The 25,180-nt window shown below is 38.9% G+C and overlaps 1 protein-coding gene across 25 annotated transcripts in view; it reads right to left on the bottom strand.

The window, feature by feature from the left end:
• The window catches only part of AGFG1 (ArfGAP with FG repeats 1), a 75,468-nt gene extending 51,483 nt beyond the window's left edge, over positions 1 to 23,985 (bottom strand). For 8 of the 25 annotated variants that reach the window (XM_070618490.1, XM_070618491.1, XM_070618492.1 and 5 more), the window contains exons 1-2: positions 23,469 to 23,896; positions 4,824 to 4,917 (exon numbers count right to left, since the gene is read on the bottom strand). In XM_070618490.1, coding sequence (XP_070474591.1) covers positions 4,824 to 4,917; positions 23,469 to 23,635 — 261 coding nt within the window. In that variant the 5' untranslated portion in view covers positions 23,636 to 23,896. Of the gene's footprint in view, positions 1 to 4,823; positions 4,918 to 22,610; positions 23,224 to 23,468 lie in introns of those variants that run through there. The other 17 variants (XM_070618499.1, XM_070618506.1, XM_070618509.1 and 14 more) reach the window with 13 other exon arrangements.
• Between the last annotated feature and the right edge of the window lie 1,195 nt (positions 23,986 to 25,180).

Raw genomic sequence — 25,180 nt, 5'->3', positions numbered from 1 at the left:
CTCCAAACTACAGCCCTTTCTCACTCTTACACCAAAACAGAATTGGGAAAAAAAGATTTGTATTATCACTCTCCTCCACTAGACTATAAACTTTACAGAAGCGCAGGCATCATGTCTGTTTTTGTGGATCACTGTATCCCTAACACCCAAGGACAGTCTCTGCATATAGTAGGTAATTAATAAATCTGCCTCAAGAATGAAGAAAGAATAAATCATGAATGTTAACTGGGTAAAAGTGCACCTTACCTTTTGGGTCTACTGTTTTAGGATTTTTTTAAAAGCAACAGTTTCTGTTTTGGGGTCATTTTTACAATCTAGCATAAAAACAATCATATATTGTCCATCACTACATGATTTTACTTCTAAATGTAGACTGGATGGCCGTAGGGCATGAGTAGTAACCCTTTTACTCTCAATCCTAAAATACAATTAGGAAGGTTAATTTGCTACTAGAAAAGAAAAACTATGTTTCAAAAGAAAATTATTTCTACATTTTCTTTTTATTGGATTATCTATAGCCTGTTGAACAGCCCTCCTTCCACTAACTTTGATAATCAGAAGTTAACCCAATAGTGAAATTCCTTTAACTAGAGGACCATGATTTACCCACAATATAATAAAAGAAGACATATGAAGGAAACCACTAAAGATTTTTTCCTAAGTAACTCATGATACAAAAGAAACCAATATAAGATAAATATGTGGAAATTTTCTGTGAAATATTTTACTTTTGGAAAAAATGTCAAAACCATTTCAGCAAATAATAAATACAAAGTGCTTTGCTGCAAAATATTTTACTAACATGTGGCATACTATGTTCTATAACCTATAATGTACACATCTGCTCCACTGAACACATTGTAGGACTCTGAGAATGCTATAGTAATATTAAGTAATCTGTAAACCTTATCTGTAGAAACTAATGATATACTGTTATAAATATTAAGTGTGTCCTTGATATGTATTTATAAATAGTAATACCACTATTTGCTTACCACAGCTACCAACACGGACAACTGTATTAATGACTCAAAATACTATGAGTGGTGTTGCCATCAGTTTTCTAATTTTCCAAAGCAGTGAAAAACTCTTAATAAAGTTCTGGTGAAAAGTGAAATCTTCCCTAGATATATACATGTGCTAACCCACTGCACTGACAGTCTCAATTAATGGCTTCCCTGTATCCATGCCCTGTGCCCTGTAACTTGGTAATCCCCTCCCACTCTGATTCTGGCTTTGCAGCATGACTTTCTTTGGCAATAAGTTGTTCACAACTGTAACGTGAGTATGTAAAACAGATTTAAGTTACACATGGAGAAGACTGTAAACAGGTTTTTCCCATATAAATGTCTGGAGGAACATTCAAAGCATGTGGAATGTAGGTTAATTTTGTTCAACACACTGTGAGTCATGCAGTAACCATGGTGCTTGCCTGGTTAAGCCAGCCAACACTCCCAATCGTGACAACCACGCAGGCCCCTCAGAACACTGAAACTTCCCAGTGCAGACAAAAGATCCAAGACTGCTGCCAGTCAATATACTTTCAGATCTTTTAACTTCTGGAACACTCATCTTCAGACATGAACCCACTCAGGCATAAGATGCATAATAGTGCCTTTTTAATGCAAAATTTATGTGCTTGAGTATGGTCCTTTCCAAATTACTGAAAGATGACACACAGTTGAAATATGGCAACATATTTTGAAATAAAAAAGTAAGATCTGTATACATTTCTCTACGCATGTTATACTTAAGATTTAAATGTTTAAATAAGATAAATAAAGCACTTGCGCTTGAAGTCTATAAAGCTTTTTTATTAAGTTGTACCAACTGTCCTGCACCTCATAATATGAATTCTCACCTTCAACTATCTATTAAGTTTTTAAGAACACAGATACTACTAATATTGTAAAGAATCAAATATACCTAGTCCAATATTTTGGTTCTAAGATGTCCAAAGGCACACAAGAAGGTATGTTTGTCTTCCTTAACAATACCCAAAAGACTGATATATTTTCTAGCAGTAAGAATACTGCAAATTTCCCTTTTTCTTTGTGCACTGTGTTTGCCCTGCCTTCAATATCTTTTCCTGCCAGCATAAGTCCTAGTCACCCTCAAACACCAGCAAATGTTTTACCTCCTCTGTGAGATCATCCCAATCCTCTCCTTTTCACCAACAGATTGAATCCCTCCTACACATAATTTCTGAAACTTTTTATTCTTATCATTAATTATCTCACACCATGTTATAATTTGGTACAAACCTGTCTCACCAAGTAGGCTGTGAGCTTTATGTCAGCTAAGCCTGTGTGCCACATCTGTAACCGCAACTACACTACCTAGCACAATGACTATCACAGTGAGTACTTTAAATGGCCTATGTGAATTTGCATGACTCCTTTTAGGGTCTAAGATTCATGAACCCCTTCCAGTCATCTCTAATTTTGATATTTTGTTTTTACTTTTTGATATAATGAGTTACCTAATTCAAGTATGTCCTTTCATATATCCTAAATTTATTTTACAGTCTTAAAAAATGTTCCTTCAGGGACTGGCCCCGTGGCCAAGTAGTTAAGCTTGTGTGTTCCGCTTCGCTGGCCCAGGGTTTCCCTGGTTTGGATCCTGGGTGTGGACATGGCATCACTTATCAGACCATGCTGAGGCTGCATCCCACATAGCACAACCAGAAGGACCTACAACTAGAATATACAATTATGTCCTGGGGAGCTTTGGGGGGAAGAAGAAGAAGAAGAAAAAAGAAGATTGGCAACAGATGTTAGCTCAGGTGCCAATCTTTAAAAAAAAAAAGTTCCTTCAGAAATTTTGCTGTATGTGACAACATAGATGAACCCTGAGAACATCATGATAAGTGAAATAAGCCAGTAACAGAAGAACAAATGCTGTATCATTCCACTTATATGAGGTATCTAAAATAGTCAAACTCAGAGAAGCAGGAAGTAGAATGGTGGTTGCCAGAAACTGGGAGCAGGAAATGGGTAGTTGCTATTTAACAGGTATTAAGTATAAAGTTCAGTTATGCAAGATGAATAAGCTCTAGAGATCTGCTGTACAACACTACGCCTATAATTATCAATACTGTATTTTACACTTAATATTTTTTTAAGAGAGTAGATCTCATGTTAAGTGTTGTTACCACAATTAAAAAAGAAAAGTTCCTTCAATCTCAGTTTTGGGACCAGTCTCTACCTAACCTTATCTACTGACAAGTTCAAATACTTCTACTTACTTCTCCAATGGACTGTTACCTTTCCAGTTCTGTTACTCTGACTTTATCTATTGTCATTAGATTCTTAATCTAAGAACAATAAATATTCTTTTATTTCTGACTCCATTCTGATGTCCAATATTTTGCAAACTAGGCCAACATCCTAAGAAAGTAATTTAAATTTTGCCCTGCTAGGCAAACCCCAAACTTTATACAAATAGTTCTAACTGTATTTTAACCCATAAACATACAATTCTATACTTACTGTCACTACAAACCTTCTGCCCTTTCATCTAGCTTTAGATTTTCCTGTAATTTATCCACATCATTCTGGAAGTTGATTACTCAAAATAATTTTTTATCAGCAAAGTTTGGAGACTTCAAAGTGTGGTCACTTCTCTAAATAATGTATTTAAAAATATTTTATAAATTTGAATTTACACTTCACTATTTTAGAACCAAAAACACATGCACATCACAAGTAGGTGAATAAGTTTAAGATAATATTATCAAAATGCCAGGAAAAAGGAGAGGCAGAGGACAAAATGCTTGCATACATCTTCTGAAGGTGACAGAGAACACTGAAACTAATAAAATCTTACAACTTCTTTTCTCTCTCATATCAAAAATATGCAACCGGAATAGTATAACTAAAGTAATATTTCTTTTTTAGGAAGTGGTAAGATTCTTCCGTGAAATAATAATGGCTATTAGTAATCAATTGGGTTGAGTGGCTCATCCCTACCCCAAGATTATAAAACATACCCGCCTTCTTCATTAATTTTATAGTTTTTTAAAATATTAGATCACCACTTCTACTAATAGCAAAACATGAAGCTAAAAACAAGAAAGCAAACAGAGTGGAATTACTGAAAGCCCATTAAAGCAGAGTAGAAGGGAAAAGTTCCGCTCCAAATCTTTATTCTATCAGGTTCCCCATGACCCCAGGCTGCCTGCGCAGAACTACTAATGCCCTCCCTACCAAGCCCCTGCTCAATATTAAACACCACATATACGTACAAAGTCAAAAATGTAGTAAGACAACAGGAGGGGACCTCATGTGAAAGCTGATCACACAACAGCCTAACAAAAGTTTACCATAATACTCTTTTTTTTTTTGTCTAACAATTACTCCAATACTAGATATCCTCCAAAAACACCTTCTATATTCAATACTGGTTTTTTTTTTATGAGGAAGACTGTCCCTGAGCTAACATTTGTGCTGATTTTCCTCTACTTTGTATGTGGGATGCCACCACAGAATGCCTTGATGAATGGTGTATAGGTCTGCACCACCCATGGTCTGAACCCGCAAACCCGGGGCCACCAAAGCAGAGCACCACTATGCCACCAGGCCAGTCCTAAAACACCAACGAATTTTAAACACATACGTTTCACTTCAAGTTTAAGGTAAAGTATTTATGTAGTACACACTAATTCTAAATACATTATTAAATGAGTACATTCTCTAAAATATCTAAATATAGAATATAAAAATAACCATTTTAAGACAGTGAAATTCACCATTCTAAACAACTTATTAAATCTTATTAAAATGACTGCCAACAAAAAAGCTGAAAATTGTAAAAACACTTACTTCATTTCCATGTTTTTGCAGAAATTCAATTTCCTGTTGTGTGAATGTTGTCATGGAGATAGACTTCACCCTGTGCGGTGGATTTAACCCTCGCCTAAAAGATAAAATATTTTACAAATTTACTATTAGATGCTACATTTTAAAAATTATACATCAATACAAACTATTTTTCATTAGCATATTTAAACTTGGAACAGTGCCTTCATTCCATAAACTAAAAGTATTTAAAAATTATTTTAAACTATTAATCCCCACAATACATATTTCCAGGGAAGTTTGGCTAGACCCACACTAAATAATATATTTAAAAATAAATTCAGGGGCCGGCCCGGTGGCGCAGCGGTTAAGTTTGCACGTTCCGCTTCTCGGCGGCCCGGGGTTCGCTGGTTCGGATCCCGGGTGCGGACATGGCACTGCTTGGCAGCCATGCTGTGGTAGGCGTCCCACGTATAAACTAGAGGAAGATGGGCACGGATGTTAGCTCAGAGCCAGGCTTCCTCAGCAAAAAGAGGAGGACTGGCAGTAGTTAGCTGAGGGCGAATCTTCCTCCAAAAAAAAAAAACAAAACAAAACAAAAATAAATAAATAAATAAATAAATAAATTCAAGCGACTACCTAGTTAGGAAGACATAGGACCTGTAACATACGAGCTTCTAGGAAAAACAAATATTGCTTTAGCGTGTTTCTCATGGTGGAAGAAGCCTATGTGAAGAGCTCTATGGTAAAGAATTGAAAAAGAATTATTTAAATATTTTCATACTTCCTAAGAGAGTGATGATGATATGTTAAGTTTTGAGCTATACAAATATTCTCATCAAATAGCTACTACCTTTAAGTTTGAGGTTAATTTAGAAAATTGAAAACTAACCCAAGGAAACCTGAAGTTATTAACCAGTAAGAATAAAGCCCCATCTCTCCATCAATTCAAATAAGGATTTATAATAAAGAACATTTTTTTTTTTTTAGGAAGATTAGCCCTGAGCTAACATCTGCCGCCAATCCTCCTCTTTTTGCTGAGGAAGACTGGCCCTGAGCTAACATCCGTGCCCATCTTCCTCTACTTTAAATGTGGGACGCCTGCCACAGCATGGCTTGCCAAGCGGTGCCATGTCCGCACCTGGGATCTGAACCGGCGAACCCCAGGCTGCCGAAGCGGAAGGTGCGCACTTAACCACCGCACCACCAGGCCGGCCCCATGAACATTTTTAATCTCCTCACGAGGCAGTAAGTGTTCAAGAGAAAACTAGGGACATGGAGAAGGGATTCGAGGACTAGATGGATGTACGATTAAATGACTTAAGGTCCTTTACAACCTTGAAGCCTTTTCTGTATAGATTGCCTTAAGAGGACTTAAGTTTCTTGATGATGTTTTATCATGCACATGAAAAACTGAATAGAAATGTACTCAGAAAGAGTAAGAACTATTTACACTTTGTCCAACTATCACAGAGTGGCCTACTCGAGCCACAAGAATAAGAGATAAATAAACTATGCAAAGTAACAAATAAACTGCACAGTTTCATAAAGTGACTCTGGAGTCATGTCCTCTGGTAAAGGCCTCATTTGGAATCCAAGTTCTAGAGCAGACTTTTTACAGAATTTGTCATAGGCATCCTGCAATCATTCATGCTAACTAAATGAGAGATTTAACAATGAACCAACTCTTACAAAAGTATTCTGGAAACATTTTTGAACAATTATAGTGTATAATATTCTAGAAATTCACAATATTTTAAGTCAAAATAACATGGAGAATTCAGAATTAACAGAAGCTCAATTTTCATATCCTGTTGCTTCTTTCTCTCCATTCTGTCAAAGAGATGGCACACCTTTCAGATCACGCTTTGAATTACAACACATTGCACTTTCTCTTTCACGTTTCAAAGTGGAGAAACGTTAAGTTGGGTTGTTGTTTTGGTTTGCTTTGTTTAAATTTTAAACTAATAAATTATTTTCCTTCTAGCTCTTGGTAAGTCATAAAATACAGAAATAAAGATTGCACAGAAGGGAAAATTTAACACAGCAACTTCATCCTAGTAAAACTTTCAAACTACGCTATGAAGAAACAGCTAAGCATGAATTACTTTCAAGAAGCTTTACAACTTGCAATCACAAATAAGGCTTTAAAGATACCTTCTAAATTTCCAAAAGCAAAAATTTAGGAAAAGTCATTATTATTTATTTAAAGTATGACACTCGTTTTCCAATTCATCCATATTATGAGAACAAAACTAAATTCACCATTTTCAGGGAAGCTTATTAATTTATGATATGTACTTGCACCCTACTTTGCTCAAAAACAATTTCAGAAGGAATTAACTTGTTATTGTTCTCTCAAATTCCTCTATTCCCTCCCTCTCAGTTAGCAACATCTCTCCTTGTCCCCTAATACCTCCTCCTTGTTCTAGCCAACCCTTTACCTTTCCACCTCCTTTACAGTATGCTTTTTAAAAATGCAAATGGCATAGGAATTACTTTCTGATGAGAAAATGTCAAACACTGTTACAAGGGGGTATGTTTTGAATAAGAAATTTTGGAGCAAAAAGTTATACCTCTATACTTCTCAAATCATCAAATGAGGAAACTCCTCACTCTTTTAAGTTATAGTATATGTATGTAATCTCATGAAAGCAGTACAGTGTATAGCTTATTCATTCATATATCTCAAGGCCCTACCATATTACAGAGTCCATTTATGCATAAAGAAGGTACTCATATTTCTCAAATAAGTGAACAAAATTTTGAACTTATGAAACAAATACAACCAAAACGTATTCATAACCAAACTACGTAGGGACATTTTCCTCCACTTAACAAGAACACCTATTACAAGATTTCTTTTTATGAGCCTCTCAGTGAACTTAAAATAGGACTTGATTTACGAAACTGGTAGACACAATTTTGCAAGGCTACGTTAACTACATTAATGGTGTAACTCCCAGGAAATGTTACATTTGTTCATGTTGCTTCCTCTAATCGCTCTTTTATGTTTCATTTACTCAGATTAACTATATTCTCATGCAAGGATATACAAGGATTTTTCCTTCTTTAGCCTCCCAAAAGCTTTGTACATGGATATTACATGCTATTAAAATAGTCTGGCAAAAGAACCAAAGATTGACCATCAAACTCTTAAGTAGAATGCAAAATGATGAGTATGCAGTGAATATAGGTAGTCTCATACACTGATGACGGGATAAATTCACCAATTTGTATCAGGAACCTCATTCATGCCTTCTGACCCAGTAATATCCTTTTAGGAATCTGAAACATAGCTAGCTAACTATGTACAAGATGTTCATCAAACATGATTCATAATAGGAAAACATCAGAAACACTTCAATACCAAAGGGGAGTGGTTAAATAAATAACAATAAAACTGTACAACATCATGCACACTTATGTTTTAATTTTTTTAAGATGAAAATTATATAGTATTCTCAGACCTACATTAAAAAAAACCTGCCAAGACAAACCAAATACCCCAAAGTATTAACAATCCTTGCATACAGATGATGAGACTGAATTTCTTTTTCTATTTATAATTTTCTATTCTCTCCAAGTATTCCACAACGAATCTGTATTACTCTACAATAGAAAAAAGTAGTAAGAAATAGGAAAGTCCAACTGATTACAAGTAGTAGTCAAAAAACTTGGACTTTAAAATTTGTATAGAATATGTATATTAAAACCTAAATTAGGAAAGACTACAGAGAGTGACATCAGCAACATGGCAGAGTGAGCTGTTCCCTTTATCTCTTTTCCTTCAAACTACAATCAAATGGCCATTCACTGACCAACAGAGGATACCCACACAGCACAATAGGAAGCCTAAAGACCTGCACAGCTATATATCTGAAGGTTGATGGATTACCCACAGGGAGATGGTGGAGGTAGGTGAGCACTCTCTAGCTCCCTGGCAGCCCTGTGCATTCATGCAACTGCTCTCCCAGACGGATTGCCCATAGCACTGCTGCGGCCCAGAGGGTGGGAGCGCACCTCAGCATGACTACAAGAACCCGTGACAGCAGCCCTGAGCCCCTGCATGATCACTTTCCCATCCACTGGGAGAGCCCACAGTGCTGCCACGGTCCTAGGGAGTAGCCCAGGCTTGGACCTAGTGGGGAGGCCCTGCCCACCAAGCATGACAGCTAGTGCAACCTAGGAAGAGGCAGTGGTGGATCTGCGCACCCAGGCAAACACCTTCCCAGCTGCCAAGAATACCCATAGTACCACTGCAGTCCCAAAGGTAGAAGCGTGCCTTGGCAGGACCATGGGAGCAGGCAGTGGCAGCCGTGAGCCTCCGTGTGATGGCTTTCCCATTTGGTGGTAGAGCCTACACTGCTGCTGAGGTCCCAAGGAGTGACCCAGACTCGGACAGGAACAGCTGCCAGGGATCACGGCAGGCTCAGAATATACAGCTCCTGCCCTCCCCAGTAGCAGCAGGCAGAATCTGCAATCAGATACTATCTATGTGAAGGCACAAATCCATCCCATCAAATGGTATAAAGAGGTATATTAATACCCCAGGCCAAAAGGAAAAAGACAAACACCCAGAAATCAATCCTGAAGGCACAGAAATTTACAATCTAAATGACGGAGAATTCAAAATAGTTATCATAAAAAATCTCAATGAGTTACAAGAAAACTCAGAAACACAACTCAATGAAATCAGGAATAAAAATTAACAAAGAGAGGGAATTCTTCACAAAAGACATTGAAACTATAAAGAAAAAACAACCAGAAATGTTAGAGATGAAAAGCACAATGAATGAGCTAAAGACCTGGAATCCTTATATAACAGAGCTGATATTACGGAGGACAGAATTAGCAATTTATAGGAGAGAAATATGGAAAAGCTTCAGATGGAGGAGAGAGAACTAAGACTAAAAAGAAATGAAGATATTCTCCAAGAAATATCTGACTCAATCAGGAAATGCAACATAAGGATTACAGGTATTCCAAAGCAGAAAGGGAGAATGGAGCAGAGAACTTGTTCAAAGAAATAATAGCTGAGAACTTCCCAAACCTGGGGAAGGAGTTGGAATTACAAGTAAAAGAAGCTAACATAACTCCTAATTACATCAATGTAAAAAGACCTTCTCCAAGACATATATTAATAAAACTGGCAAAAGTCAATGATAAAGAAAAAATATTAAGGGCAGCAAGGTAGAAGAAAATAACCTACAGAGGAACCCCTAATCAGGCTTTCAATGGATTTCTCAGCAGAAACCTTACAGCATAGTAGAGGGTGGAATGACATATTTCAAATTCTGAAAGACAAAAATCTTCAGGCAAGGAGACTCTATCCAGTGAAAATATCCTTCAGATATGAGGGAGAAAGAAAAACTTTCCCAAATAAACAAAAACTGAGGGAGTTCATCACCATAAGACCTCCCCTACAAGAAAAGATCAAGAAGGACCTCATACCTGAAAAAATAAAAGACTTTACAAAGCCTTGAGCAAGGAAATAAATAGGCAGACAAAATCAGAAAATTGCAACTCTATCAGAACAGGTTAGAACACTTAATTATAACATTAAAGATAAAGGGAAGGAAAACATTAAGAATAAATATAATGATTTCATTTTAACTACAAACTCACAAAACAAAACAGAGTAAGTTGTAATAACAATAACTTAGATGGGGAAGAGGAAAGAGATGGAACCTGTTTAGACTAAGGAAATATGAGGCTATCAGAAAATGGACTATCTCATCTATGAGATCTTTTATACAAACCTCACAGTAACCACTGAACAAAAAATCACAACAGAAACATAAATGATAAAGAGAAAACAGAAAACCATCATAGAGAGTGACCAAACTGAATTGGCAGTCCGAAATATATGGGACAAGAAACAAGGGAAATACAGAACCACCAGAAAACGAGTGATAAAATGGTGGCATTAAGCCATCATATATCAATAATCACTCTAAATGTAAATGGATTGAATTCTACAATTAAAAGACACACAGTGGCTGGGGCCAGCCTGGTGATATAGTGGTTAAGTTCACGTGCTCTGCTTCAGCCGCCCAGGGTTCACAGGTTTGGATCCTGGGTACAGACCTACACACCACTCATCAAGCCACACTGTGGCAGCATCCCACATACAAAATGGAGGAAGAATGGCACAGATGTTAGCTCAGCAACAATCTTCCTCACCAAAAAAGAAATTCAGCAAATCAGTTGAAGAGCAAATTAGACACTCCAAGAGAAAATTGGTGAATTAGAAGACAAGAGAGAGGGGCTGGCCCTGTGACCAAGTGGTTAAGTTTGCACACTCCACTTCAGTGGCCCAGAGTTTCACCAGCTTGAATCCTGGATACAAACATGACATCGCTCATCAAGCCATGCTGAGGTGGTGTCCCACAACCAGAAGGACCTACAGCTCGAATACACAACTATGTACTGGGGGACTCTGGGGAGAAGAAGAAGAAAAAAATAAGATCTGCAACAGATGTTAGCTCAGGTGCCAATCTGAAAAAAAAAGACGAGGATGACAACAAAGAGGAAAAACAACCCAAAAGGTAGTAAAGACATGTAAGGAGACAGAAAAGGGGTTTTAGGGAAAAAAAAGAAAGTATTAGAAAGTATAACAACTAATACTCTTGCTTTTGAAAGACTAAAAGAATGGAAAGGTGATATTTAAAGAGATAATGGCTGAGAGTTTTCAGATCCAATGAAAGGCATTTATCTACATATATAGGAAGCATAGCTTATTAAAATCAGAATAAAATCCACACTTAGAAACATTTTGGTGACAAAATATCTTAAAAGCAATCACAAAGAAAAGACAATGGAAAAAATATGACTGAAAGTAGACTTCTCGGAAGAAATCAAAACACAGCAGAATATTATCTTTAAGTAGTAAGAAATAAAACAACAGTTGTGAACCCAGCAAAACTACCTTTGAAGTATAAGATCAAAATAATGATATTTTCAGACAAACAAAAACCAAGAGTTTACCCCAGAAGATCTTTGTTCAAGAAACATACGACATATACACTTTAACAAGAAAAATGACCCCACAAAAGTGCTGAGATGCAAAGGGGCAAGCAAAGAAACTGGTAAACACATAGCCAAATCTAAACAAACATCATTTGATTTAAAAAATGTCCAATTTATGGGAGGGGAAGACAAATTTAACATTTTGCCAATAAGAGCAATTAAGTGAAGGTACTTTCCATTTTTAAAGACCTTGGATTATTGAAAGGGAAGGTAAAATACTGATTAATTCTAGAACGTTAGTATGGAAAAGAAAATTTCAAAGGTGACCATAAAAGAACATGGAACTTACAGCTTCCAATACAGTATAATGGGAAAATCAAAACAAAACAAACAAAAAACTTTATTATTTTTTTAATAAAATTAAACATACACTTGCCATGAAACCTAGCAACTCCACTCCTTATTTACCAGGGTGAAATGAAAACTTATGTTCACTCAAAAATCCGTCCATAAATATTTGTAGCAGCTCTATTCATATGCATCAAAAACTAGAAACAATTCCAATTGTTCCTCAAATGGGAAATGGATAAATACACAAGCAATGGAATACTATCCAGCAATAAGGAGAAACAAATAATTGGAATACTCAACAACTAAGTTGGATTAATCTTAAAGGTACTATGCTGAGCAAAGAAGGCAACCTGAAATGATGATACACTGTATGATTCCATTTACACGACATTTTCAAAAAAAAAACTCTACAGTGTTGGAGATCAGATCAGTTCTTGCCAGGGGTTAAGGAAAGACAAGGGTTACGAAGAATCTTGAGGGGTGATGGAACAGTTCCATGTTCTGATTGTGGTGGTAGTTACATCAATCTCCACCTATATAATCTATACAGCCTATATATATACAGACTTACAGAACCATACACCAAAAAGTTAATGTATGTTAACTTAAGAAATAAGACACTATAGTCCAGAGTCCATGTTACTATCTATAGGAATCTCCACTTTTAGGTGAATTAAAATAAAATCTCTCTCATTAGCAGACCATCTTCTCCATCTATCAGGTTTGATCATTTAAATGAGCAAAATCCTTTACTGATCAATGCAATTTTTATTTATCTGGCTATTTTTAAAGCATATTCCTGGAAGCTGGTGCCACTTCCCTTTTTTGCTCAGCCTAGTCTAGCTGTCATGTGAACTTAGTGTTTATAAAACACTTTACTGTAATGACATTAGTCATAACCATTGGATGAAAGTGTTGAGCAAGTAAACCATATCATTTTTACAGTGCCAATATTGAAGTACCACCCATTCCAGATCCTAAAATACACATTTTAAGTCTCCAGTTTAGTGCAAAAAAAAAAAATTAAATAATGACTCATTTAATAACAGCAGTGTTGATATTTTGAAAGCATGCTTGCCAGTTAACTGGTTTCAAGAAGTTCCAAAGTCACCCACTGGTGGAGCCCAATATGTTTTTGCAGTATAATTAAGTCACGTGCAGCTCTCCAGGAGTTTTAGTTTTAAAGACCACCACCCAGGTATGACTGCAACCAGATGGTGTGACTTGTTCCATATGTCCACCAGTATGCTGCTCTTAACCATGCCTCTAACAATCTTGCAAATAGCCATTTGTTCAATTCAAATAACAATGTGCGCTAGATGAATACGTAAGAAGGCTTATTTAGTTAGTTTTATTAATTTTCTCCTGCTGGGAGAGAAGCTGGTTAAAATACTTTAATAGGCTGTGGAAATATATGTGGTATTGCTAATGTTGGCATGAAGTAATAAAGTTAATTTGACATTTAGATCTATTCTTAGTTATTTAGCAAAAATATTACATATAAATAATGTTTCACATTGTAAAAATTATACATTTAAAATCTATAACAGATGGAAGATGTCTTTAACTTGTTACCAAGATTCCACAGACTGCTGATGCCAAGACACTGTATGTATTGGATAGTCCAAAATATTAGTCTCAGAACCCAACTTTAAAACACTGAAAAAACACACAGAACATGGTGTAAACCATAATTGTTATTTTGGAGGTTTCTTTGAAAGTCACAAATACTACCCTGTAAGGACCTTGTAACACTTAGGGCAAGCATCTAAAAAATAATACTCAGTGACAATTTAAACCTAATTAAGATATTCCAGTTAAAAGTGGACAAAACTCAAGAATGTCTTCACTACCCCTCCAAACTGCACTGAAATGACAGCAAAGGAATTAAAAACACATTAACCCACAAAGAGACAGAGGGACAGAGAACAAGGGAGGAGCCCAAAAGCACACTACACTTCTCTAATAACAAAATTTGGAAGATAAAAAGTGAATATATCAGCAGTATCTGACTATGCAGAGGAAAGAAAGCCAGTAATGAGAAGCCCAACTGGAAGCTGAGTCCCACCACACAGCCCCTGAAAGACTCACGAAAGGAATCAGATGCAGGCTCGGTGATTTAGGTAGGGTGGAATATAGTTAAGACTCCCAGTTCCCCTACCGCCACAGGACTATCCCTACCAGGCCCCAGGCAGAAGTCTGAAGGAAAATTTAATCTGGAGAGATTATATCAAATAGACTCTGGACTCAAGCACAGCTCAGGATTGCTATTAGGTACCATGCTAAAAACTGGGGTCTCAGCTGAGACTCTATATACTGAGTGATAAATTCTAGGCCCTCAGTCCCCTCCCTCAACTTGGTTCCTAGAAGAGTGACAGCAAGGCTTTTTTATTCCCCAAGATTGGAGAAAATATCTCGAAACTAAAAACAGCATGAGTTTCCAAATCAATGAATCAAAAAAAAAAATGCCTAAAACATTAAACAAAAGACCTATAATTAAAAACTTCAATATAAGGTTCAGAATAAGACAGATAAAAAGATTTATATATACTCCCAAAAAAGGAGGGAAAAAATGGGGTAAAAAGAATCAGTAATAAGAACAGCATCAGACTTCTCTACAGCAATACTGAAGGTTTGAAGACAACTAAGCAATGCCTTAAAAATTTCAAAGGTAAAGTATTTTCATCTTTGTGAATACAGATAAACTATTAATTTAAAAATGAGGGCAGAATAAGATATTTTCAGCCATGCAGTTCTCAAAACTGATCATAACCTTTAATTAGGAGGCTAATGGAGATGTGGGGGTCCTGGAAAGAAAGGGTTGAGCACAGCTTAGGCATGAAGGGAATTTCCAGAATGAAGGTAGGAGTAAAGTCCCAAGATGACAGCTGCATAGCAGGCCTAGAGAGCGGCATTTCCAGACCAGAGGTGACAGAAGTACCCACAAAAGACTTATCAAAATAAAAAGTACCTGATGTGTCTGATCATATTGCAGAGGTAATTTATATGGGGATACAGTAATGATACTTACATGGAAAACAAAGCAAATGAAGAAAACTAGATAATTATAAACTTCAGGGGGGAAAAGGTGGTACAAGAAAGAAAATACAGTAGTAATATACCACGTGACTCAGCTGGGAATATGGACATAGACAAAATAAGGCAAATATTGAATAGTGATTTAACCAAAACTTGAGATATCATTATATTGAAGGACCAGAAGCAGAGTGCAAGTGGAGAGGATGAGAGGAGTGTTAAGAGCACCAAACCCTTATCTTCCTCCTTGTATAGTAAACAACTGACAAAAGCCAACATTGAAAAATCCAAAATATAGCTATAAGTATGTTAGTTAGAAATATTAAGGTAAATATAGGATAAGGGAACAGACAAGAGTCCAAAGTCACTGTCTATGGTAATCAAAAATGGAGAAAGGGAATAGATGACTGTCGTCCAATACAAGCCTTTGCTTTTTTAAATTACATCATGTATTCTTCTGAGAAAAATTAAAATTGCATTAAAAATTAAACAAAAAAAACAGAAAATAAATGGTTCTTGCTCTTCAAAATTAAACTTAACTAACACATACTTACAGGTTGTTTTCTTTAACTGATTAAAAAAGCATTCCTAAAAAACTTAAAGAATTTTTTAAATTTCAAAAATATCAAGTTTCTTTACCAGACACTAGCAATCTTTTTATAGAAGTACCTACTGAACACAACTGTTCCAAGTTCGAGCTGCCAAGACTCACTGAGTAAGAGAGAAAAGTTTGAAGAGAGAAATGAGGAAGAGTTTTCACATCTTCCCATGTTATTAGTTCTACTGATTTTCATACTTCCTCCCCCAAAGAGCTTGCAAAATTTAAGAAAAAATGGGAGAACAAGAATTTTTCAAATCTGACAATCACAAGGAAAATTCCTCTTCCTTTTCTAAACATTTACGTTTCTCTGTAACTTCCATACACTGGTCTCGTGTCTCCCCCTAGAGAATAAATCTATTACCTCTTCCACATGACAGGGCTTAAATTAGGCAACGATAGCGATCGTATGTATAGCTCCCCCACTCCCTAGTCCTCTCTTCTTTAAGCTGAAGACATTTCTGGTTTCTGGAAATGTTCCAATCATACAGTTTCAAATCTCCTTATCATCCTGATCAAATTCTTAGAGCATGCTCCAGTTTGTTAATGTCTCTCCTAAATTAAACAACCAGAAGAAAAGCAGGGTGTAATTATGGCTCTCCTCTCTCTAAAGAACAGTTATGGTACCAATCGGAGACTACGTCCTACTCAGGAGTCTTTAAAAAATATGTTCTAACTTAAAAAAAAAAACCAAAACTGCCATTTCCCATGCTTCAAACAATTCAAACAAGATTCCCATCCCTACCGTAAAGTAAGTTAATGAATTTCCTTCTAATCATGTCCAATCAGGTGTCCTTAAGGCAACAGCTGCCACGTGTGAGGTTGCAAAGAATGTCAACAAGGAACCTACCACTAATGTAATGAAACTACATGTAATCAAAGTATCCAAAGTTTTGAATGATTTACTTTTTTTATATACATTAGAAGAATTCAAGGTGTATATTCCCAGACAATCACCACTTTGACTAGGTGAATTGGGAAATGCATTATTGAGTTGGGGGAGAAAACAGGAAGGGCAATGGCACCTAGTCCTGAATATGTCCACAGGAGTTTCTCAGGAATGTGAGCATTAGACTGAAAATATCAGTGATACTGGAATATATATAAAGGTTTCTAAAGAGGCAAAGCTTTCTACAGTGAGGTACAGAGGTCACCAAGTTCCTTACAAGAATGTTTTAATTCTTTTTACTTATAATCCAACGCACTGGGGCCAGCCCGGTGGTGCAGCAGTTAAGTTCACGTGCTGCCCTGTGGCAGCACGGGGTTCGCCAGTTCAGATCCCAGGCACAGACCTACGCACCACTTATCAAGCCACACTGTGGCAGGCGTCCCACAGATAAAATAGAGGTAAACGGGCACAGATGTTAGCTCAGGGCTAACCTTCCTCAAATAAATAAATAAATCCAGCTCACTGATAATATTTGAAGTTTTAATATAAATTTAATCTAGACAAATCGTACAACCACTACTTTAGAACTGACTAAACATCAAAGTGTTTACAATCACATTGTGCCAAAAATCACAGACTAATGAGACGATCAGAGACAAACTTGATATGAAAATGATGCCTTTGCACCAAGTTACATGCAAATGATGTCACCACATCCTGTATGCTGGAGTTTTCCTAGGACAGAAAGTGCTTACAGCACTAGAGAAGAGCCCCTCTTAATCAATTTGCAGGATGAATCCATGTTTCTCCTTCGCGCTGACAAACCCAGAGCAAATGCCTATTGCACAATGAACATTCATGGCTAGAAGACCACTCTCTCCTGCTCTTTCCAACTGAGTTTTATGCTTATCGAGAGTGGTATCATTCTTGGTGATATAGTTTGTAATATTCAGTAAATATATAGTTTAACTGAATATTATGTGACACACTGACAGAAGTGAGAATAGTTTCCATGAAAACTAAGTGAAGTAGTTTAGAGATTTAACTAAATCGAGTCACTATGAAAAGCTGAATTTAACTGTGAACAAAAATTCTAAGACTGAAAAAAAGATCTAGAACAATTCAGCACTGAAAACTACTTTAAAAAGTAACAAAATTCCAAAAATCATGAACACCACAATGTGAGTCTGGGTTATATCGAGGGGACAAAGAATTTAATCAGTGGAACTACAGCCGAAGTCCTAGGTGTTACCTAAAAGTTCTGGCAAATTAAGAATTATATGTTAAAATAAAAAACCTAAGTTATATATATATACACACACATATATATAAATATTTTTTTATGATTGCTTGCTTTAATTGACTTTTTTGATAAACCTAACCACTATCAATCCTATCAACCCTGAACGTGTAGAACGAGGGGTTTTAATTAAAATCCCAATACAGAAAATAGCAACAGAATTACTCATGGCAGTACAGATATGCCAAATTCAAAAGAACAGGTATTTCGCATTCTTTTTCCACATTCCCACTGCACTCACAATACACAACAGCAGTTTCTGAATAAAATTAAAAGTTAAGAACACACACTTGAAGCTAAGAAGCTCTTTTAAAAATAAAGCATGACACAGCTATAAAACAAAAATGTATGATACATTCATAAACTATCTGTCCTGCCTTTTAAAAGCCAATGAAGTAAAATCTACCATTTAAATCCCCAAAATACAGAATTCACAACAATTTATAATAATCCACTGGAACTCCTTATCCATTCACTTGTGGTGGAAGTGGCATTAGTCTGGATCCCAATATCAAGCAGAGCATCACAGCAAAGCATTAAGAGTGTATGCTAATCTTACCATTTAAAGTTGGGCAGGGGTTACAGTACTTTCCTCCTGATTGTTACTAGAACAAGGCCTGACACACAGCTAGCACTCAATAAATGCTACTAATCGTTACTATTATATTTTTCATTCCAATAAACACTTTGTTGCATCCGCAGTACATGTACTAGTGCCTGGCACTTAATATCTGCTTTAAAAAAAATTCTGTCCTTCACCATTGGAAAAGTATCAAATAGTTTTCCCACTTACACTGAATTGAAATTGTACTACATTGTCAAAATATCTCCCTGAATGTAGGCACATTAGCGTACTAAAAGAACTGGACAAGGAATTAAGGATATTTACTGGCCACTGTGACCTCATGAGGTCCTGAATGTTATAAACAGAGCTCCTAAAGGGTATTAATTACAATCCACTCTAATGTTAATAACTGCAAAATAACAAACTAAATGCCTCTTTTCACTTGTCCAGCTTTAAACTTAAAAAGTGAAAATTCTTGCAATAAAGATTCACCATAAGAGTTGCACTAGAATGTAAGTCACTGTCCAGCTACATTTATCCACCCGTGAAATTTTAAGTTTAAATGCAACTGTCCACATAACATAGAGGTATTAAAGAGGAACATAATGTTTCTCAAATATTATTTTTTATTTTATCTAAACCCCCTCTGAAAAATTCATGAATCATTGTTTAAGGATAAAACAATTCTTAAACTATTTACTGATTGCATCAGTGTTAGTCTATACAAAACAAATAATTTGGTCTAAAACTAGTCTTGAACTAAAAGTTCTTTAACATGAAGGTAATGTTTTATTGTTGGCTATAAAGGAATGTCCATTCATAATTTTAAATACTTCTGTAGACAGAACCAGAAAGTAACAAATTAATCTCTTGGAACACTCCCTATCTGCCTCAATAACAAATAGTTTAACTGTACCTAAATCTAAAGTCTATTTTAAAGTTTCACAATCTGAATTCAGTTATATAATCTGAGTGAACATCATACAAACATACAGGACAGTCTCTGGGAAAAGAAGAAAGAAAAGATTAGCTGTGGGTCTAGTAATATTAACAATAAGATGCTTGTTCAATTTACTTGAACAGAGATCTTGCTAAATGAATGATAAAAGGTGTGTGACTCTCCTAAAATTTAGAATTCATGATGGGAGATACCATTCCTGTGTATCAGCATTTCTCAGCAAATCGAGGTTTCTGAATGGTAGCTAGCACGCCTTATTTCATATTTGTATATCCACTGCTTAGCCCCATCCTTGAATACAGTATGTCTTCAATAAATATTCAATTAACTGTACCATTTAATTGTACTATTGTACAACTGTAAGCTATATATTATCATCTTCTTTTCAGAAATAAAGAAACTTTGAGGATGAGAGGATGGATCCAGGCCAACCTGCACATAGTGGCCTGGCTTCATACCTTGCTCTAAGTCATAAAGTTAGTGGCAATGTGAAAATCTGACTCCAGGGGCCGGCCCAGTGGCTCAGCGGTTAAGTGCGCACGTTTCGCTTGGGCGGCCCCGGGTTCACCGGTTCAGATCCCAGGTGCAGACACGGCACCGCCTGGCAAGCCATGCTGTGGTAGGCGTCCCACACATAAAGTAGAGGAAGATGGGCACAAATGTTAGCTCAGGGCCAGTCTTCCTCAGCTAAAAAAAGGAGGAGGACTGGCAGCAGATGTTAGCTCAGGGCTAATCTTCCTCAAAAAAAAATAAAACAAAAACAGATCTGACTCCAAAATTTATATTCTTCCCATTATACCATGTCATCTAAATAGCAAACATATAATTATTACTAAACTCAATAGTTACATTATTCTTCTTAAATTATTTTCCTACATTATTGCTTTTCAAAGAAAAAAATCCTCAGGAGTTACTGTCCCTTCAATATCTCTGCAGCAGACATTTGACCCAGCATCCATTCCTTCCTTCCCCCAAATCCAAGATTTCTGATTTGGGAACTCTATTTGAGGATCCTTGTTCCAATGAAGTCAGCACAGAACACGTGTCAAATCAGGGCACTGGTTCAAGGAAGCCATATGACCTAAGCTAACCCAAAGTGAACTGCAGAACTTCTGGAAGAGTTGGAATAACAATATAAAATTAAGGCAGTATGTAGCTCCAGGAGCTGGAGGCAGCCACCTTTGGAAGAGGGAAATCTAGGCAACATTATTAAGCCACTGAATAAAGTCTTACTTAAAACCAAATGATAAATTCCCGTCATATTTTTAAACCAATTTGACTCAGGTTTTAAGTTACACATCTAAAAAATCAAAACTGACAGATTTTTACAAGGGTGCTTCTCATTTCAATGTCTTTCACGTATTGTTCCCTACTCACGGAATGTCCTCTCCTCCCAGAGAGGAGCTCTTATGTTCAGGCATTGTGTGAGAGGTTAAACACACATTATCTCTAATATTGAAAACTAATCTACATCCAAAATCTACAAAGTAAACCTTATCCTCACCATTTCACAGATGAGAAAGCTCAAGCTTAAAGGGACTGAGTGACATTCTCAATACCACATAGCTAATAAGTGGAGCCAGAATTCAAAACCAGGTTTATCTAGCTCATAAGCACATGTTCTTTCAACTACAGGAACCCGCCTGCCACGTGGATCTTGTCTTTGCTCAGGCATCAAATCCTCTGTGAAGCTTTCCCCATCCACTTACATATTTCATGGATAGCTCATTCAGAGAAAACATTACAATGTACTGTAACCATGTTTACATACTTAGAAAGTAAGCTTCTTAAGGATAGTAGAATCCAAGAAACACCAGTGCCTCTAACAGTGTATAACAAAGCCAAGTGAGCAACAAATATTTGTGGAATCACCACTAAACAGACATATGAAGTCCTATCTATTACAGATTAAATCCCATTAAAATAAACAATTGTCACCATACTGAGACATCCTTTTATACAGGATGTTTCTGAAATGTGGAACCTAGGAAGAAATATTTCTCGATAAAATACATTTGCTGCAATAAACTAAATGTTGCCCTGCTATACTTACAAAGAACTGTCAGAAATCCAGAGCAGTAAATATATACATATTTTTTTTGTTTTTATAAAGATTGGCACCTGAGCTAACATCTGTTGCCAATCTTCTTTTTTTTCCCTCCTTTTTCTCCCCAAAACCCCCCAGTATCTAGTTTTGTAGTCTAGTTGTAGGTCCTTCTGGCTCTGCTACGTGGGACGCCGCCTCAGCATGGCTTAATGAGTGGTGCTACCTCTGTGCGAGAACTTAACCACTTGGCCACGGGGCCAGCCCCTATATATATTTTTTTTAAACCAAACACTTTAAATGTATCAGAGAACCTTATTTCATACATAATAAAAGTCAAATACACTTAAAACAAACGGGACTATTGGTTTCATTTTAAAACCAAAGTTGCGCAACATAAGCCATTTAACTTTATCTGTAAATGAAAATCATGACCCAGATTATCTCGTAGATACCACCTAGCTCTAGGATTCTGTCGTAATTCAATAATATCACTAACTGTCAGCTTCTTAGAGTGCTTCATACCATTTTAGCGCATACTTACCCCTGACATTTTTCTCACTTAATTACTTATGTATTACCACCTCCCCCACTAGAATGTAAGCACCAAGAGAACAAGGATTTTGCTGTATTTATCAGCACACTCCAAGGTTTCACTTAGAACCTAGCAGGCACCCAAAACATGTTTGCTGAAGAAATAACAGTCATGAAAGACTGAGAATGCTTCTTCACCCAATTAAAAAAAAAAGGAAATCGTACACTACCAGGCATGTCCTGCATTTTTCAAATACGAGTTTTCTCATATATTACATACTTTGTCTCCATATTAATCTTACAGAAGTTTTTTGGGGGGGGTACCAAATACTTTATTCGAGGGAATGGTACAAATGAAAGAACTTAAGTAGATGTTTTGGAACAACAAAGGCTTTGAGAATATTTAGTAACTACCACTTCGTCAATAATTTACTTTGAATTACTGCATAAAAGCAACTTATCATCAGTCCCAAAATCACCTGCAAACTTTCCAAAGGAAATTTCACAGCAACAAAAATCTTATCAAAACAAAGCGTAATGAAGCAAAGAAAAACAAATACAAACCATCCCACCAGTTCACGTTCTGAAACAATGCTGTCTTTCCATCTCTCCCCATGTCTGTATACAGCCAGGACACTCGGGTATTGATAGAGGAGTCTCACACATACCACCACCATATTTAGAATGACACAGCTTCTAGTTAGTACCTTATTTCCGTTAAAACTTTCCCCCAAACTCTTCGAGACTCTCTGGACCATAAAGCTAAAACCCCACAACCTCACCTCGGTTTCTCCACCTTCCTCTCTCGCAATTAATCCTCTCCAACTTTTTCCCTTGGGATTCACATCTCAGCCATCAAGACCTTTTAAGCCCGCTACTATTGCTAAGTGCCTGCTTTCTCCTAGTGACCTAGGGACTCTCGACCCGAGGAATAAAAGCCCAGGCCACGTCCCTGCTCTCTCCCACCCCAGCATCTCCCCCACCCCCTCCACGGCGCCCGGCAGGTGCCTCGCTGGGACCGCCGCGCCCCGGCCGCCGAGAGGCGGGGCGCACAAAGGACCCGCACGGCCCTCCCCAGCCTCCTCCCGTCCTTCCCCCACAGCCCCGGCGGGTCAGCGCCCCGGGGAGCGGAGGCCCTGGGGAGGCGGCGCCGGCTCCGCGGGGACCAGAGATGCGCGCCCGGGGCGCCCCCTGCCGACCCCAACCCCGCCCACGCCCCACCCACGAAGGCTGCCCGGAGCCTGGACCCTCGCCCTGCGAAACTGAAAGCGCATCCCCAGCCCGGCGGCCGAGCGCATCCCGCCCGCCGCTCGCCGCCGCCCCGCCCGCGAGCCCGCGCCCCAACGGCCGCCCCCGCCCCGACCCCCGCAGGGCCCGCGGCCCGGGGAAGGGCCCCCCGCCCGCCCGGCGGCCGGCACTCACAGGCTGCCGGAGCAGGAGGTACAGACGAAGGAGCCGACCGTCATGTTCACGTAGGTGGGGCCCCTCTGGTCGCAGTCGAAGCACTTGCGGTTGTGCGGGAGGCCGGTCATGTCCCGCAGCATCTTCAGGTGCTTCTCCTCCTGCTTCCGCTTCGCGCTGGCCGCCATGGCCGCGGCGCCGAGGGAGGAGGCCGGCAGGGCCGGGAGCCGGGCGGCGCTGCGCCGGGGGCCCGCGGTCCCACGGGCCGCCCTGGCCGCGGCCGCCGCCCTCCGTCAGCGCGCGCCGCCCGCGCCGACCTGGCCGCCGCGGCTCGACTCGACCGGGCTGGGCGCGGCGCGGACGCTGCGGAGCGCGAGCTGACGGCCACACCAACCGGCCCGGCCGGGACAACCGTCGCCGCCGCCGCCGCCACCTTCCCGACTTCTCCTGAGGGGGAGAGACGAGGAAGGGGGACGGCAAGAGGAGGCCCGCCCCGGGCGGCCTCGGGCCAAGTGCCGGCCCGCGCCCTCTGCTGGCCGGGAGGAGTTACTGCGGCCGCGCCGAGGCCTGGGTTCCGGCTGGGGCCAACCAGAGAAGGCGCGAGGATGATGATGACAGTATTTATTGAGCGCTTGTATATGCTAAGCGCATTGCATGGGTTACTCTCGTCTCCTGCGTAAAACTCTCCAAGGGCTGCGCACTGCTTTGGGGACAATTCCAAGTTCCCCACGGTGCCCAAAAACGCTCTCCATCATCTAGCCCAGCCTGCCTCTCTCACTTCATCCTGGTTTACTCAGCCACACTGGATTTCCCTTTGTACCGCGAAGCTCCCTTTGGACCCAAGACCCTTGCTCTTCTCTCTGTATCAGAGTTTCTCAACTTTGCCACTATGGACGTTTGGGACTAGATAAGTTTTTGGTGTAGGGGCTGTCCTATGCATTGTAGGATATGGGGCAGCATCCCTGGCCTTTACCCACTAGTTGCCAGAACGATCTCCCCCCACCTCCCTAGTTATGGCTACCAGAAATCCCCAGGCGTTGCCAAATGTGGAGCGGTGGTAGAGACATGAAATCAGCAGAGCTGAGGACCACTGCTACGCGTGGAAGCCCACGTCATCCGAGCATCCATGGCAGGCAGTCCCTCAGCGCAGTCAACCCATTCGGTGTTGCAGCCCACCTTCCTGCAAAGTCGCTGTCGGTGAAATGGCTGTGTTGTGTTTTCTTCATAGTTCCAGCTCTTTGAAATCCTGCTTCTTATTTAGTGCTTGCCGTGTGTTGTCTGGGGTCTCCGTTTAGGCTCCAAACAGCATGTCCCCCTGTGTTTTCTTCACTACTCCACTGTCTGCCCCTCCCAGAGCTAGAGGCTAGGTGCTCCATGTTTGTGGAATGAATACATTAGGTATCTCATTTAATCTTCACAAGATCTCTTTGCGGTAAGCATGATTGCTCTTTCCATTTTACAAATCTGGAAGCTGAAACTCTGGGGGATTAGGTTAATTTATCCTGGGATACCTATGGGGAAAGCTGGGATTTCAACCCAGACAGTCAGACTGCAGGACCCAGATCTCTTAATCACTCCAAGAATCCACAGCCGGCAGGATGTTAGAAACATCCGGGCCCCTCACTTCCCGCAGGAGAAGAGGAGACCCAGAGAGCTGAAGTTCTAAAGTCGTTCAGCTAGAGAATGGGAAAGTAAGATTAAAATCTGGCTTTCTTGCTTGCCAAGGCTAGCCT

This window comes from Equus przewalskii, chromosome 5 (assembly GCF_037783145.1).
Source record: "Equus przewalskii isolate Varuska chromosome 5, EquPr2, whole genome shotgun sequence".
Lineage (NCBI taxonomy): Eukaryota > Metazoa > Chordata > Mammalia > Perissodactyla > Equidae > Equus > Equus przewalskii.
This window is presented reverse-complemented; position numbering and strand designations above follow the sequence as displayed.